The sequence below is a fragment of the Cebus imitator genome, unplaced genomic scaffold (genome assembly GCF_001604975.1).
Source record: "Cebus imitator isolate Cc_AM_T3 unplaced genomic scaffold, Cebus_imitator-1.0 Scaffold81, whole genome shotgun sequence".
Classification (NCBI taxonomy): domain Eukaryota; kingdom Metazoa; phylum Chordata; class Mammalia; order Primates; family Cebidae; genus Cebus; species Cebus imitator.
Window position 1 is genome coordinate 599,955 of NW_016107396.1, and position 17,051 is coordinate 617,005.

The window sequence follows — 17,051 nt, forward strand, 5'->3', positions numbered from 1 at the left end:
TTAGTAGAGACGGGGTTTCACCATGTTGACCAGGATGGTCTCCATCTCTTGACCTCGTGATCCACCTGCCTCGGCCTCCCAAAGTGCTGGGATTACAGGCGTGAGCCACTGCGCCCGGCAGCATTCTCTTTCTAATTCATGTTTATCTCAGACTCACATCACAATACTGACTTCCAGTTAGCCCGCAGATGTTTTATATGCATTCTAGGGTGTGTGCTTTAAGAGTTTAAGATCTGAGGTAAGTATCTTAAGTATATACAGTGTTCAGAGGTCACTATATGTAGAACATAAAGAAAAGAAGCTGTGAAGTTTGGAAGAAAAGGCAAGGGGTGTTTTCTTTAGAAGAGCTGAATTGAAATTCACATGTCCCTTCACCTCTAACCAAGCTTGTGTTATGTTAGCATTATCGGACCTCAGTTTCCTCACCTGCAATATGTGTGGAATAATACCTTATGAGATTGTTATGATAATGAAGTAAGATGGTATCCGTGAAAGGGCTTTGTAAATTAAAATTTCTAAATAAGCAGAAGAGAATGCAGTCAAAATTTTGAGCATCTATTTCAGGCACCCAGACAGAGCTCTAAGAAGAATTCCTGTTAAATTGATCAGATAAAATTGGCATTGTGCATTCTAATGTCAAATTAAACAATGCGTTAGTTCACTTTTACTTCAAATCTGATGATGTCAGGATTTTAAATAGAATGTGGTTGTTTCTTCATATGTGGTGAAAGTTCTGACTTAGAAGATATGATACCTTCTCAAAAAGCCTTATTGGGGAGCTCAGATTTTAATACATGTTTCTGTAGGCATGGTTATTTAAAGATTTACACACAGGAAAATAGAAACTCTTCGGACTATTTGAACAAATTAGTTTTTAGCATTCTAGAACATACCGCCTACCAAGTTTGCTTTTAATTTGAAAACTTACTTGCCACCATCATGGTAGCACAGTTCACATTACAACATGAAATGAAAGAAAACTGTCAACACAAATATACGTAAAGTGTTACAGTCTGTAGCATCACCTTAAGTAAAATACTACCCTGGTTTCCAAGAAATACAAATCTAAAGAAAACATGATGGACACAGGTAATCATAAAATTTTACTTGTTTCTTTATCATTTACATACCGTATTCTCATTAGTGATAAGTTACACATCTTTCCTTGAAGAAAGGAAGACTGTTTGGAACTACCTAACTCTTCCCACTCCCCAAAAATAAATGAAAATTATGAACACGCAATGGAGACAAAGGGAGTAGATGCTACCAGGTGACAAAAACAAGCTGAGTGCAGAACTTTGTTTTAGGTGTCCTGAAAACTATAATTAAAATGCATGCCCACATTCCCATCGAAGTGACATATAAGGGATATAAGAAGCATGAGACAAATTGAAAAGTTTCATTTGTGGCCTTCTGTGGGGGGCTCATGTCTGTAATCCCAGCACTTTGGGAGGCAGGAGTTCGAGACCAGCCTGGGCAACATGGCAAAACTCCATCTCTACAATTTTTTTTTTAATTAGATGGACATGGTGGTGCACACTTGTAGTCCAAGCTACTCAGGAGACTGAGGCTGGAAGACCACTTGAGCCCAGGGGGCAGAGGTTGCAGTGAGCCAAGATTGTGACACTGTACTCCACCCTGGGAGACAGAGCCAGACCCTGGTTCAAAAAAAAAAAAGTTTTCATTTGCTAAATGTCTTTATCAATCCTGAATGTCTAATCTAAAAAAAAATAAGAGGTAGGATTTTATTTTCTCTAAGCTCTCACCCAGCTTTAACACTCTAAAACCCCTGCAGAGCTGGACACTGTTACAAAATCAAACTGTGACGGGCTTTTACAGTCAATCTGAGATGCACTTAGTTTTAAGAGCTAGGAAGAGCCATTGAAGAATGCAACAGAAGGGCAATTTAAAAACTCTAATACCTTTATGAAAGTGCTTTCATAAATATTGTCTCCTTGAGGTGCACATTAACTGTGAACAGGTGGGAAATTTTAGGCCCAGAGAGAGGAGGTGTTTTCCCTGAGGTCACTGGCAAGTAAATGGCAGGTATGGAGCTCACACTAACCCTAACCTCCTAGCCAGTCCTCTAGGCTCTACCTAATGGTATTCCAGGGAGCCTTGGAGCTATGAGGAGGGACCTGAGGCCTCTTGGCCAGAGGTGGGAGCACATTTCCAAGGATGAATGATGGGGCCTGGCTTAATCTGCACCCCTTTCCCACCCTGCAGCAGAATCCCTATGAATACATTCATGTACATTTCACACTAGTCTTTTCAAAATATGTATCCCTTTACTTCTATTCTTTGATATAAGATAGGTAGTCCCAATTCTGTCTTCCTCCTAAACCTATTGATTGGATGTCCTCAAAGCACACATTTTAAGGAATGCTCATTTCCCCTGTTTTTCATTCCCACTCAAATATCACCTTAAGTTTCACCAAGGGGATGCTTCACATTCAGCCTTGATGAAGCAAGGGGCTGTAAATACTCCTGGTTGCTAAATGGTTGCTAAGGGATATAAGAGATTCTAACCTGTTAGGAAGAATGTACGAGACCACCCAGGCTCATTCCTACCTAGCAGCATCCACATCCTCTGGCACTGTCTTAGCTGAACAAAAGCTGACTAGAGGCAACACAGGATTCTAAGTAAGCTAATTTTTTTTAAAAAGAGTCTAATTAACAAAATAAGTAAAACAAACAGTAAGTTGAAGGGATACCATCTTTTTTTTTTTTTTTTTTTTTTTTAGAGACAGGGTCTCGATATGTCGCCCAGGTTGGAATGCAGTGGCTATTCACAGGCTCGATCCCACTACTGATCAGCCCGGGAGCTTTGACCTGCTCCGTTTCTGACCTGGGCTGGTTCACCCCTCCTTAGGCAACCTGGTGGTCCTCCGCTCCCGGGAGGTCACCATATTAATGCCGAACTTAGTGCAGACACCCGATCGGCATAGCACTACAGCCCAGAACTCCTGGACTCAAGTGATCCTCCAGCCTCAGCCTCCCTAATAGCCGGGACTACAGGCATGTGCCACCGCGCCGGGCAGGATATCATCTTAAAGAAAAAACAAAAAACTTCTTTTCCTTTCTCACCCCTCTGGCCTCCAACGCTATGGACAAGAAAGGAACAGCCAAACGTAAAACACAAACCATATGCAATGGCCTTAACTGCCTTCTGACAAATACCTTGGCATTAGAAGATATCCTAAGAAAGTCACAGAACTAATTATACGGAGGAAAATGCATGAAGGTAATGAATGAACTTTACAGAGTTAACATCCGTGTTTCTCTTCCCCCCATGAACTTCCAGTTCTTAACCTTCTTCTTAACCTTCATCTTAAGCAAACAGAAGGTCATGTAAGCTAAGCCAGGGTCCCTGAAGATTTCAGAATAATATTTATTACTATTTTACAAAAAGCTTCTGGCATACCATTTTTTTTTGTTTGTTTTTGGTAGAATTAATTTACATGATTGAATTTGAGGCATGTTAGAAACATCATAAATCTCCCCCTGACCCACCATAAGGACAAATTGCTCACTGTCCAGATGCCCATATATGGCCAGACTTCCTATAAGTCTGACAATTCCATGTATGCATTGCGTATGGGTCTTGGTTCTGAGTCACTTCCTCCGGTATGTTTCCCTGGGAGCTTTGATTTCCACTTTGAGGGCTGGCACTGACTCCTTCTTGCTCTTATAAGAAAATGTCTACAACTGAAAGTTGAGAATGTGCAAGATTCCTTCTTTAAGTACACAAACACTCCAACCCTGGCCGCTTTTCTGTAGTCCTGCCAGGTTTTCTCTGTGTCTGATACCTGATCAAGAAAGCCTTTTTTTTAGGGGGGGAAAAAACAACAAAAAACATAATGGAAGGAATGCAGTGCATCCACAGCTGAACATCCTACAAGACTTAACCAAATGACCAGTACAAATGATGCCCTAGAAGACACACACACATACCTTATATAGCTTGGTAAACAGGACTCAGTGGGCAGCTTAGTTAATTCCTCATTTTACCATGAGGAAAAAATGCTCTCTAAAAAGCATTTGCTAGATAAATACTTGCTTACAAGTCAAAATTAGTGCATCTTAACCATTTTGCACACAAATTCAAAGACCTTTTTCTCCCACTCTGACCTGCTGTCAATCAAAAGGGCTGAGGTAAGTCAAAGCTGGACAAAGTTATAAGAAGCCACTATTTCCCACTTGACCGCCCAGGCACATACAAACATTTGCTGAGTCATTTATAATACTGCAAGAATTCAGATCTCATGGCATGAAATAAGGATGGAGTGTCAGCCTTTCCCTTTGAGTTTCCTGGCATTTGATGGTCCATATCACAATAAAAACATACTTCTGAGTCTGTGAATGTCTTGGGCGTCTTCTCTCATTCTCTCTCTCTCTTTCTCTGGGTGTGTGTGCATATGTGTGTGTGTGTCTGTCTCTGTGCCACTATCTTAATAAAAATCTTTTATTTTAACTCCTTCAAAAAGAGTTTTGATCATAAAGCCTCAAACCTTATAATGCACAGAACCTTTTTCTATTCTGAGATTTCATATGTTCTATATATTTCAATATGCTTATTTTCTCTTAAGTAACATTAAAGCTATCTATTTGGAACTGACTCTAGTTTTTTTTGAGATTTCAAGGGACTATGAGAATTTTAGAATAAAACCAAATTCTCTTGACATTTTTAACAGAGCAGAATGATTATATACTTATTATATGCAAAGAATGAAAAAAAATCAAGAAAGATTAAAAAAAATAAAGCACCAATTCCCTGAGAATTTTTATCTACCCAGCCCTCACTGAAGCCTACTAAATTAAACAAATTATTATTACCTTCATTTTTTAAATGGGAATATGGTTCCTACGTGTGACTTCCCTGAGATCTGGGAAAGGCAGTTCCAAGAATACAACCTAGGTCATCCAACTATAACCCAGTACAATTTATCCCTTCCATGAATGAGTCTCGCTGCTGCATGCAATGAAGCTGTTGGTGGTAGCTCTCAGACTCTCCTGAGGATTCAGAAATTCCCCAACCCTTCTCCTCACTCTGCAAGCTAGGAGAGCTCACCATCAAGCCCACATCCCACCTTAGGTGAGGTTCGCGCTTCACATCCCTACCCTTCCCCAGCCACCACACCTTTCCAACCATTAGTGGTAGATGTAATTGGGGGTTTAGGTCTTGAAAGGTTTCACTGTGGCTTCCCACATATTTTGAACTTTTAAAATCATCCACAAGGGAAGAAAACATTGAGGGCCAAATTGCCTTTAATACACATGTGGCTACTAAGTTAACTTGGAATGTTCCTTCTTTAAATAGGAACTCATAGGCCTCTTCTTTTTGAGGAATGCTTGGAAAGAACATTAAATAACAATGATGAAAATTCTTCCTGAGCTTCAGAGGGCGCCCTGCCCCTTTGTTGGCCATTCACACTATTGACGTGCAGCTACAATGTACAACATGTGGCTTGCTTAATGAGGTAATTGTACACAGGTATGGTCTATGCTGAAGTTGGATGGTTATATATTTTCTTAGCTATTTTTCAATAGAATGTACTGAAACTTTAAACATTTGGTCAGTTGAAACAGGCTGTTTTCAAATGATAAATCTATAATGTGTTGTTTCTAAAGCTGATCTTTGCCCCAGAAACAGATATGCTTATCTGGAAGCCATGCTCTGAAGCGTCAACAACTTAAAGGAATCTACTCATTGGTAACACCAATGCCGAATGATGTGGCATTACAGAATACAAAAATGATATGGCCCTAGAATCATTCTCTTTACATAAAACGGGAGCTGGAGTTACTAACAAAAAAGCCAGTGAACAACATAGATTCCAAATGAAAGCACAGTGAATTAACTTGGTCCTCAGTGAGGCTAAGTAGCACTATATTAAGAAATGGAGATATGTTTAGGTTTATTGGCCATATTTGACATCCGCACACACCCAGGGAGAATAAAACCTATTCTTTCCTTGTCCTGGCCTCACTCCCTTAGGCTGCATGCTCCTTGGGTAATAAGAAGTCACAATCACTATTCATAGATGTGTGGGGAGTCACTAAAAATATATTATTCACTGTCAATCTTAGTTTATATCCAGATACAACTGGGTACACTGCTCTTGTTACGGATTCAGGCTTCTCATTTTAACAAGACAAACCAAATTCAATCCACATTTGAAGATGATAGTTTTAATATAGGAAAATACACTCATTTCTCAAAGATCCTAGTGAAGCTGTGTTTAAGTGCCCCTAGGTAAACCCCCTTTGTGTCTCGATGTTCCCACCCCAACACCCAGGGCCCCTACCTACCCAACACAGAATCATTTGTTCTGATAGAACAATGGACCCATTCTTCTGGAAACACTGATGGCCACTCATCCCTTGTCCTTCCCTATATAAAACTCCTACATATATTAAGAGAAAACTAAGCAAGAGTGCTGGAAATCTGCACCAGGAGACTGCATTCAGAGTCAGACCCCTGGCTTTGTTCTCTTTCTTGTCCCAAAACCGTTACCTCCACTGACAAAGGATCAAATTTCAAATATAGAAATCAGAGTTTTGCAGGTAGGCATCTTGAGGATTACAAATGGTTAAAAGCAACTCCTTTTCTGCTCTCTGGAGAGTTTCAAGAGCCTATAGCCTCTAAAACGAAAATCATTGTAAAGAGGGGGAAAAAAATCCTTTTCGAATTTTTTAGGAATCCCTGCTGTTTGCCTCTTCAACTACCTACCTCCTAAAAAGGATGTATGTCAGTGGACAGAACAAGGCAAACTTATTCGAAAAAGAAATGAGATAATACTTGCTGGTGTGTTTTTAAATGATATGAATCAGGAGTGGTGCGAAGAGGATGGGGAAAAAAATTCTATTTGGCGCTGGAAATACTGTGCTTTTTTTTTTTTTTTTTCTGTGAGCTGGAGTGTGCCAGCTTTTTCAGACAGAGGAATGTTGAGTGTCAAGGGGTCAGGATCAATCCGGTGTGAGTTGATGAGGCAGGAAGGTGGGGAGGAATGCGAGGAATGTCCCTGTTTGTGTAGGACTCCATTCAGCTCATTGGCGAGCCGCGGCCGCCTGAAGCGTATAAAAGTCTCGGGCCACCCGCCCCAGCCTCACACAACAACTCTTCCCCGCTGAGAGGAGGCAGCCAGTGCAACTCCACCCTCCAGCCCGACGGCAGCCGCCCCGGCCGACAGACAGCCCGAGACGACAGCCCGGCGCGTCCCGGTCCCCACCTCCGACCACCGCCAGAGCCCCGGGCCCCGCCGCCTGCGCCGCTCCCCGCTCGCCGCCGCCGCCGCGCCCTCCGCTCCGCCCGCAGCGCACCAACCATGACCGCCGCCGGCGTGAGCCCCGTCCGCGTCGCCTTCGTGCTCCTCCTCGCCCTCTGCAGCCGGGTAAGCGCCGGGAGCCCCCGCCGCGGCCAGCGGCTGCCAGGGAGGGAGTCGGGGCCGGCCGGGGAGGGCGTGCTCGCAGCCGATCGAGCGCCGCTGACCGCCCCGTCCTCCCCGCAGCCGGCCGTCGGCCAGAACTGCAGCGGGCCGTGCCGGTGTCCGGCCGAGCCGGCGCCGCGCTGCCCGGCGGGCGTGAGCCTCGTGCTGGACGGCTGCGGCTGCTGTCGCGTCTGCGCCAAGCAGCTGGGCGAGCTGTGCACTGAGCGCGACCCCTGCGACCCGCACAAGGGCCTCTTCTGCGACTTCGGCTCCCCGGCCAACCGCAAGATCGGCGTGTGCACCGGTAAGACCCGCAGCCCCCGCCGCTGGGGGTCCGGCCGCCTCTTCCCTCACGTCCTCCCGCCCCCTGGAAAAAGAAACCGCTCCGACCGAGTTTCTTTCTCCGGCTGCTGCCAGCCCGCCCCCTGCAGCCCGGACCCCAGCTCGCATCCCGCACGCTCTTGATGCGACAGCGCCGCAATGCCTGACCTCTGCACCCCCCACCCCCTCTTCCTTTCCTCTTCTCCAGCCAAAGACGGTGCTCCCTGCATCTTCGGTGGCACCGTGTACCGGAGCGGAGAGTCCTTCCAGAGCAGCTGCAAGTACCAGTGCACGTGCCTGGATGGGGCGGTGGGCTGCATGCCCCTGTGCAGCATGGACGTTCGCCTGCCCAGCCCTGACTGCCCCTTCCCGAGGAGGGTCAAGCTGCCCGGGAAATGCTGCGAGGAGTGGGTGTGTGACGAGCCCAAGGACCAAACCGTGGTTGGGCCTGCCCTCGCCGGTGAGTTGAGTCTTCCTCTAAGTCAGGGTCCGGATTCTCTCCTAGGGAGGGAGTCCTAACTGTGCCAAGGGAACGAGGAAAACATCTTATTCAGGCGTTTTACCTGGTGTTTTTGTGATCTGCTCTCGCAGCTTACCGACTGGAAGACACGTTTGGCCCAGACCCAACTATGATTAGAGCCAACTGCCTGGTCCAGACCACAGAGTGGAGCGCCTGTTCCAAGACCTGTGGGATGGGCATCTCCACCCGGGTTACCAATGACAACGCCTCCTGTCGGCTGGAGAAGCAGAGCCGCCTCTGCATGGTCAGGCCTTGCGAAGCCGACCTGGAAGAGAACATTAAGGTACACGTGCTGCTCCTGTTAACTATATTTCACAGGAAAAGCAGTGGCTAGGACCCAGCTTGCCACCCTTGTTAGTATAAGCCCTTTATCTCCAAAAATATCTAACCATTGAGCTGTTTTGCTGGAATGAGAGCTTGTGTAATAGCAACCATCGGTTTTCCACTACAAAATCTTCCACAGGGTTAATTCAAGACATTCCAAGAGAGGCCCTGTCTATTTTTGGACATAGCAAATGAGACTCAAACTTCCTCCCCTCAAAATATAAACAGAAGTCAGACAACAGAAGACTAAAACGCAGAGGGTTGAAGAAAGACACTCCTCTTGTAGAGTCATTGATTTTTTTCTCCCCTCTCTCTTTTCCCTTGTCTTCCTTAGAAGGGCAAAAAGTGCATCCGTACCCCGAAAATCTCCAAGCCTGTCAAGTTTGAGCTTTCTGGCTGCACCAGTGTGAAGACATACCGGGCTAAATTCTGCGGAGTATGCACCGACGGCAGATGCTGCACCCCCCACAGAACCACCACCCTGCCCGTGGAGTTCAAGTGCCCTGACGGCGAGGTCATGAAGAAGAACATGATGTTCATCAAGACCTGTGCCTGCCATTACAACTGTCCCGGAGACAATGACATCTTTGAGTCGCTGTACCACAGGAAGATGTACGGAGACATGGCGTGAAGCCAGAGAGTGAGAGACATTAACTCATTAGACTGGAACTTGAACTGATTCACATCTCATTTTCACGTAAAAATGATTTCAGTAGCACAGGTTATTTAAATCTGTTTTTCTAACAGGGGGAAAAATTCCCACCCAATTCAAAACTTTGTGCCATGCCAAACAAATAGCCTATCAACCCCAGACACTGGTTTGAAGAATGTTAAGACTTGACAGTGGAACTACGTTAGTACACAGCACCAGAATGTATATTATAGGTGGGGCTTTAGTAGCAGTGGGAGGGTACCAGCAGAAGGTTAGTATCATCAGATAGCATCTTATATGAGAAATATGCCTGCTATTTGAAGTGTAATTGAGAAGGAAAACTTTAGCATGCTCACTGACCTGCCTGTAGCTCCAGTGACAGCTAGGATGTGCATTCTCCAGCCATCAAGAGACTGAGTCAAGTTGTTCTTTAAGTCAGAACAGCAGATTCGGCTCTGACATTCTGATTCAAATGACACTGTTCAGGAATCGGAATCCTGTCGATTAGACTGGACAGCTTGTGGCAAGTGAATTTGCCTGTAACAAGCCAGATTTTTTAAAATTTATATTGTAAATATTGTGTGTGTGTGTATATATATATATATATGTACAGTTATCTAAGTTAATTTAAAGTTGTTTGTGCCTTTTTATTTTTGTTTTTAATGCTTTGATATTTCAATGTTAGCCTCAATTTCTGAACACCATAGGTAGAATGTAAAGCTTGTCTGATCATTCGAAGCGTGAAATGGATACTTACATGGAAATTCTGCTCAGTTAGAATGACAGTCCGTCAAAACAGATTGTTTGCAAAGGCGAGGCATCAATGTCCTTGTAAGGCTGATTTCTGGGTAGGAAATGTGGTAGCCTCACTTTTAATGAACAAATGGCCTTTATTAAAAGCTGAGTGGCTCTATGTAGCTGATCAGTTTTTTCACCTGGAAGCATTTGTTTCTACTTTGACTATGACTGTTTTTCAGACAGTTTATTTGTTGAGAGTGTGACCAAAAGTTACATGTTTGCACCTTTCTAGTTGAAAATAAAGTATATATTTTTTCTATAAAGGGCTTGGTTATTCATTCATCCTTCTAAACATTTCTGAGTTTTCTGGAGCCTAAATGGGAAGTTCTTGTCATCATAAGAGAATTCACCAATAATTTTCTAAATATCTTTTATTATCCTATATATTAATACATTGATTATTCCATAGAATTTGTATGTAAACATAATTCACACTGAATCAAGTATCACAGACTTGCAGGCATACACACCACACTGACTTCACGGACATTTTCTTTTATCTTCACAGAACTTTATAGACACTTCAAATTCAGTTCTCTCTAGATTACTTCAGTCACCATTAACCCTGTTGTATTACACTTGGTCCTTTTGACATTCAGTACCACCCTGGCCATTATAGGTTAATTTCCAACCCTTCACATCACAAGCTAGTCTACATGTCTTGCACGTGGAAAATGTTTAAATTTTTAAAAAATTTTATGCTCTAGGTCTATTTCTGAACTTCATTACCTTACTGTTACATCTGAAAATTATGAAATGAAACCCTTATTTAAATGGAGCTATTTCATAAGTCTTATTTTGTGTAATAATGTTTTCAGTTGCCATGACAACCAATGACAAATAGATGGCATAAATAGAAAAGGGAGGATGAGCAAATCTTCCATTTATTAACATTAATAGAAATTTGTCTTAAAAGTAATTCCTCCATTTGCCCAAGTCTTTGGCTTTATCAGACCTCCAGATTAATGAATCCTACTTTACCAGGTGGTTTATACATGAGAAAATGGAATTGTTCAAGAACCCTGGTGTGGAAACAATATTGTACTTACCCAGGTAGGTTTTTACTCTAGAGTGAAACAAAGTGAATGGTGAACAAAAGAAATAACACCAAAGGCAACTAGAATCTTCTCCAGATGAGGATAGCTGTGGATTCTAGGGGGGAAAAATGCAGACAGACTAACCTTTCCCAAGGTAATTAGCAATGTTGTAGTGCCAGTGTCATTCGGACAGACAAAAATACACCTGAAAATAAAGACTAGCTCTACAAACAAATGTCCCCACCACAAACCAAAGGGAAAACTTCCTGTGTTCAGAATGTGAAAAGAATTTCTGGTCAAAACACTGGGCTTTAAGGATACACCCACATCTGTATATAGCAATGCTGCCAGCAGTAGCACCTCACTTCCCCAAATGAATGCACACATACACATATACATAGGCATGCACACAGAATACACTGTTAGTTCACATTTCCTTTCACTCCATTAATTCCTAACTGCAAAGATGAAGGGCCATGCATCATAAACAAGCCCGACTGTGCTGGATCAGAGCATTCTGGAAATACAGAAGTAGCAGGAAAAGCATAGATTCACATTTTCCAAATACCCACATAAAAATAAGAGTCACTAGATTGCAAAACAAAAATCCTACAAGCAATATTTATATGGAAATTCGATGGCAATGCACACTCTGACCCTTAAATATTGGGAGGGGGTGCCAAATCATCAACCATCATAAAACCAGCACTGTGTCAGCACGTGTGTGAGAAAAGCAGAGACACAACATGGTATCTGATGCTTCTGAGAACACGAGAGCTCTAAAACTGCCAGCAAGTATTCACTAGATATATACTAAGCCGGGCTGAGAGCAGCTGTTGAACCTAGTAGGGGTTTGGCCTAGCACTCCAACAAAGCCTACAAGCCAGGGTTCCCTCCCAGGAGAGGATCCTCACACTCCTGGAAGTGGAGTCTAAATTGAGCAGGTCATCAGACACATGTTTCTCAAAAGAAGACACACAAATGGCCAACAAGTATATGAAAAAATGCTCAACATCACTAATCACCAGGGAAATGCAAATCAAAACGACAAAGAGCTATCACTTCACACCTGTTAGAATGACTGCTATCAAAAAGACAAAAGATAACACAATTGTCAGCGAAGATGTGGAGGAAAAAAACCCTTGTGCATTGTTGGTGGGAATGTAAATTAGTACAGCCATTACGAAAAAGAGAAAGTTCCACAAAAAATTAAGAATAGAATTACTATATGATCTAGCAATCCCACTACTGGGTACATAGGCAATGGAAAAGAAGTCAGCATGTTGAAAAGATATCTGCACCTCCATTTCATTGCAGCGCTATCCACAATAGCTAAGTTACGGAACCAACCAAAGTGTCCATCAACAGATGGGTGGATAAAGAATATGAGGTGGATATACACAATGGGATACTATTTATTAAAAAAGAAGGGAATCCCAACATTTGTGACAAATTGATGAACCCAGAGTACATTATGTTAAGTGAAATAAGCCAGGTTACAGATAGAGAACTATAGCACAATCTCACTCATATGTGGAATCAACTCATATGTTGACCTCATAGAAGTAGAGTGTAGAATGGTGGTTACTAGGGTGTTGGGGTTGGGGAGGAAAGTTGGGGAGATGTTAGTCAAAAAACACAAAATTTCACTTAGACAGTAAGAATAAGTTCAAGAGATTTATTTTACAATGTGATGACTCAGTTAACAATACATTCCATTCTTGAAAAATGCTAAAAGAATGGTTGTAAAGTGTTCTTAGCACAAAAATGCTAACTATATGAGGTAATACGTATGTTAATTAGCTAGATTTGGTCATTCCACAATGTATATATACTTCAAAACATCATGTTTTACATGGCAAATTATGACTGCCTGTCGATATAAAATAAAATAAAAAGTGACTGGGTCAGGGACAACAGAGACATGAAAGGATTCAGATTAAACTGAGGAGGCAAACAGAGGTTCAAAATAGCAGAAAGTAAACTAATATTTTTAATAATACACGAAAACAATAAAAGAGAGAGTGCTCTGAATTTAGAAAATTAAACTAAATCTCCTTCCTCGGCAAACTTTAGTCAAACTAATTTTATATAAATTAGGAAAACAAAATTACTGAAGCCAAATCCCATAGTCACTATATTTAAAAAATAAAATGAAGAATAGAATAACATTTCTGCAGATAATAAAAAGTGTGAGAAATACGTATCTACAAAACATGGCAAAATTATACCCGCTATTTCAAAAGAACATTAAGAAAATGATGCTGTACATAAATGATACTAATAGTAAGAAAATGACTAATGACATAAAATAGCAACATAAATCAGAATTAGCAAAACTTAAAAATAGAGTGTCAGGACTCAATGGAGATTTAGAAATAAAGGAACTATATCAAACTAGAAGGAACAAAGAGTGAATAAACTCTAACAGACAAGAAGAAAAAATGTTTAAATGTAAAAGAAGAAATAAAAATATTTCAACAAAAAGCAATAAATATTGTAGATAGGCAAAGAAAGTCCAATATATGGAGGGCAGAAATACTTAAAGATGAAGAAAAAAACCTTAAAAGCTATAAGTCAAAAAGACTTTACTAGAATAAAAAAGTATTTGAAAGCACATATTGAAAGGGCATGCCACGTGCCTAATAAAATCAGCCAACACCCCATGCTGGTCAACATGGTGAAACCCTGTCTCTACTAAAAATACAAAAACTGGCTGGGCATGTTGGTGTGTACCTGTAATCCCAGCTACTTGGGAAGCTGAGGCAGGAGAATCGCCTGAACCAGGGAGTCAGAGGTTGTGATGAGCCAAGATCCCACCACTGCACTTCAGCCTGGTGACAGAGAAAGGCTCTGTCTCAAAAAACAACAACAACAACAAAAACCCACAACAATCAACCAACACCAAAACACATTCTAGTAAAACTGCTGAAATTTCAAGAAAAAGGAAAAGCTATTTGAACACGAAGACAAAAAGAACACAAGCCTATAAATTAAAAAAGCATGAGCTCATTATTAGATTTTTTTACAGCAACACTTTATGCCAGAAAAAAATGGAATAACTTATTTAAGATACTTAAGGAAATAAAATGAGAGTCAAGAAATTTTTATCCACTAAAACTGACTTTCAAGAATGAAGGACGCAGACAAACTGTTAAAAACATATGAGAACTCAGGGCATATTGTTCCTATGAGCCTTTCCAGAGGAACCTTCTAGCAAACAAGCTCAAAGAGAGATAAGGACTCACATTCCACACCTAACAGCCCCAGAATAATAATATTAATACCACCACTATCACTAAAAGCAGCTTTTTTTGTTGTTGTTGTTTTTTTTGGAGGGAGAGGCATTTGCTATCTCCATTCTCTCTTCCACTTTTTATGATTGTACTCTATGCTGTCAGAGCAGATATCCTAATTAACATAAGGTCTGATAGTGAGAATTGAATATAGCTCACCTTTAGAGCTAAGACTGAATGAAGGTTAAAAAGGAGAAGGTACAGTATACAGTGCAAAAAGTAGACCATCTCTGCATATTTATTTGCATATATATTTATTTGCATACATATTGGATAATAAGGAAGTTAACAAATGCCATTAAGATCACATCAAAAGGACTAGGGAAACAAATTGAAGCCAGGCACAAAAGCAAACAGAGCAGGGATATCTGCTCTGACAGCATAGAGTACAACCATAAAAAGTGGAAGACAGAATGGAGATAGCATTTGCCTCCCCCACAAAAAAAATTTAACAGCTTTTAGTGATAGTGGTGGTGTTAATATTGTTATTCTGGAACTGTTAGGTGTGGAATGTGTAAGAAAGCAAATTAGCCATCATGAATATTCTAACTCTATCCCCAGTGTTCTTGACTACTGGAATTCTCAGTGAGAAAGTCAGGAATTAGAAATATAATGGAAAACTGCTTACTAAAATTTGTAGTCTTGAAGTTGAACTGGAAATATAAGCACAAATTCATGAGGTATTTTCTCTTTTAAAAGGCATGTGAGCTCACACACACATACACACACACACACACACACACATACACTTTTTTCCCTTACATCTGCCTACAGAAGAGCTTAGTTAGAATGACAACTCAAGACTGGTGAATATCCCTAGGCCCACATTTTACTCTTGAAATATTACATTCCCCTAAACACATTAGGACTTCGTGGAGAATGAATGATTCCAAGTCTGGGGCAAGAAATGTATAGGATAAATTCATTTATGCTTAGAACATCTTTTTGTATTAGATAATAAGGAAGTTTACAGATGTCATTAAGATCTTATCAAAAGGACTCCAGGGAAAAATTGAAGAGACTCCTACTAAAAATGACACAATTGAGTTTTAATAAGAATGAGAAAGGCTTATTGACTAAGGCCTCATCAGGCCTATTGACTAAGCTTACATTCATTAGTTCATAATAACAGTTAAAGAAGAACAATTAATTGGTCACCTTCTGGGAGTGATAAGGAACTGATTCAGTATACACAAAATATAATTTTTTCTGATGACTTCAGTATCTTGTGTGTGTGTGTGTGTGTGTGTGTATTACACATCTCTCCGTGCCTCAGAAAAGACAGGCTGAATCTTTACCAACCCCTAACATCACCTAAAGATGGCTTCCATTAAAAAATAAAATTTTTAATCAATAGTCAATAGTGCTCATCTTATTAGTTTAAAGTAATTAGTTAGTTTAAAGTAATTTTCTACTTCTTTTAATAATTTTTTAACTTTTTCAAATTTTCTGAAATGAACATATATTATTTTATGAGATTTTTTAAAAACATATTTCATCTCATTAAAAAATAGCAAAGAATATGTCAAAAAGTGTTCAAGTATTTTATTATTTTCAGTTAGATAAAACAATACGTAAACAAGTAAATGACTTAGCTATTCAAGCCACTGTATCTTAATTAGCTACACGCTAATGAGCATGCGTAACACACATAGAATCTCTAGGGAATACACATATTTATTTTATATTCAGTGTTTTCTTTTACTTCATTTCTCTAAGCCATAAATAAACTGATGAATGATTTTCCTCTGTACCACTATTCTTTACCTCATGAATCATACTAATTATATACAGACTGTTTCTAAGGCTAAGAATAAAACAAACAAAGTAAATTATATTCTTAAAATACTGTCAGATTCTAAACCTAAATTATAGAATCCAAAGCAACAGACATGTAGACCCACCTTCTATATTCGATGTTTAAAAGATAGTCAAAGAGGAGTTAGTAACAAATGAGAAGCATTGGTGGGGCGCGGTGGCTCACACCTGTAATCCCAGCTCTTTGGGAGGCCAGTGGGGGTGAATGTCGAGGTCAGGAAATGTAGACCATCCTGGCCAACATGGTAAAACCCTCTCTCTACTAAAATACAAAAAATTAGCAGGACGTAGTGGCGAGGGCCTGTAGTCCCAGCTACTTTGGAGACAGGCAGGAGAATTGCTCGGACCCGGGAGGCGGAGGTTGCAGGGAGCTGAAATTGTGCCACGCACTCCAGCCTGGCCGCAGAGCAAGACTCTGTGTCAAAACAACAAAAACAAAAACACACAAAATTCTCAAAGCAGTTTCATCCATCCAAAAACTGAAAGTAAAAATCTGCATTGTATAAACAGAAAAATGGATAGAGTGTGGAATATTTATATAACGGAACTACAACAATTAAAAAGTGCATTTCCCCATGTTTCTTTGCCACATTTTGAAATGGACCTGCAAAGCTGTTTTTTGTGGGGGAAAATTTGCACCTCTAAAGAATCTCTATTAACAGAGCTAGATTTTTTTCTTCCAGACTCTCCCAATCCTAAAGAGATTAACTAAAATCTGAATAGGAAACGTTTGTCACTTATTGTCTCTAAAGGCAGCCACTATAAGACTTCAAAAGAACTTGGGTCTCCACAATCTTTAACTTAACCTGAACATTCCCTTTCTATCTATCCCAGGTCTTTTTTTTTTTTTTTTTT

General features: G+C 40.8%; 1 protein-coding gene across 1 annotated transcript; it reads left to right on the forward strand.

The window, feature by feature from the left end:
- Positions 1 to 7,048: 7,048 nt before the first annotated feature.
- CCN2 (cellular communication network factor 2) lies at positions 7,049 to 10,308 on the forward strand. Its single transcript, XM_017533235.1, has 5 exons — positions 7,049 to 7,394; positions 7,512 to 7,734; positions 7,960 to 8,211; positions 8,343 to 8,554; positions 8,930 to 10,308. Exons 1-5 carry the CDS (start codon positions 7,329 to 7,331, stop codon positions 9,224 to 9,226), a joined length of 1,050 nt encoding a protein of 349 aa, XP_017388724.1. The 5' UTR covers positions 7,049 to 7,328; the 3' UTR covers positions 9,227 to 10,308.
- The last annotated feature ends 6,743 nt before the right edge of the window (positions 10,309 to 17,051 follow it).

Coding starts and splice junctions, on each gene's coding strand:
- CCN2 (XM_017533235.1), top strand. CDS start 7,329: ATGACCGCCGCCGGCGTGAGCCCCGTCCGCGTCGCCTTCGTGCTCCTC. Junction 7,735..7,959: donor CAAGATCGGCGTGTGCACCG/GTAAGACCCGCA, acceptor CCTCTTCTCCAG/CCAAAGACGGTGCTCCCTGC. Junction 8,555..8,929: donor ACCTGGAAGAGAACATTAAG/GTACACGTGCTG, acceptor TGTCTTCCTTAG/AAGGGCAAAAAGTGCATCCG.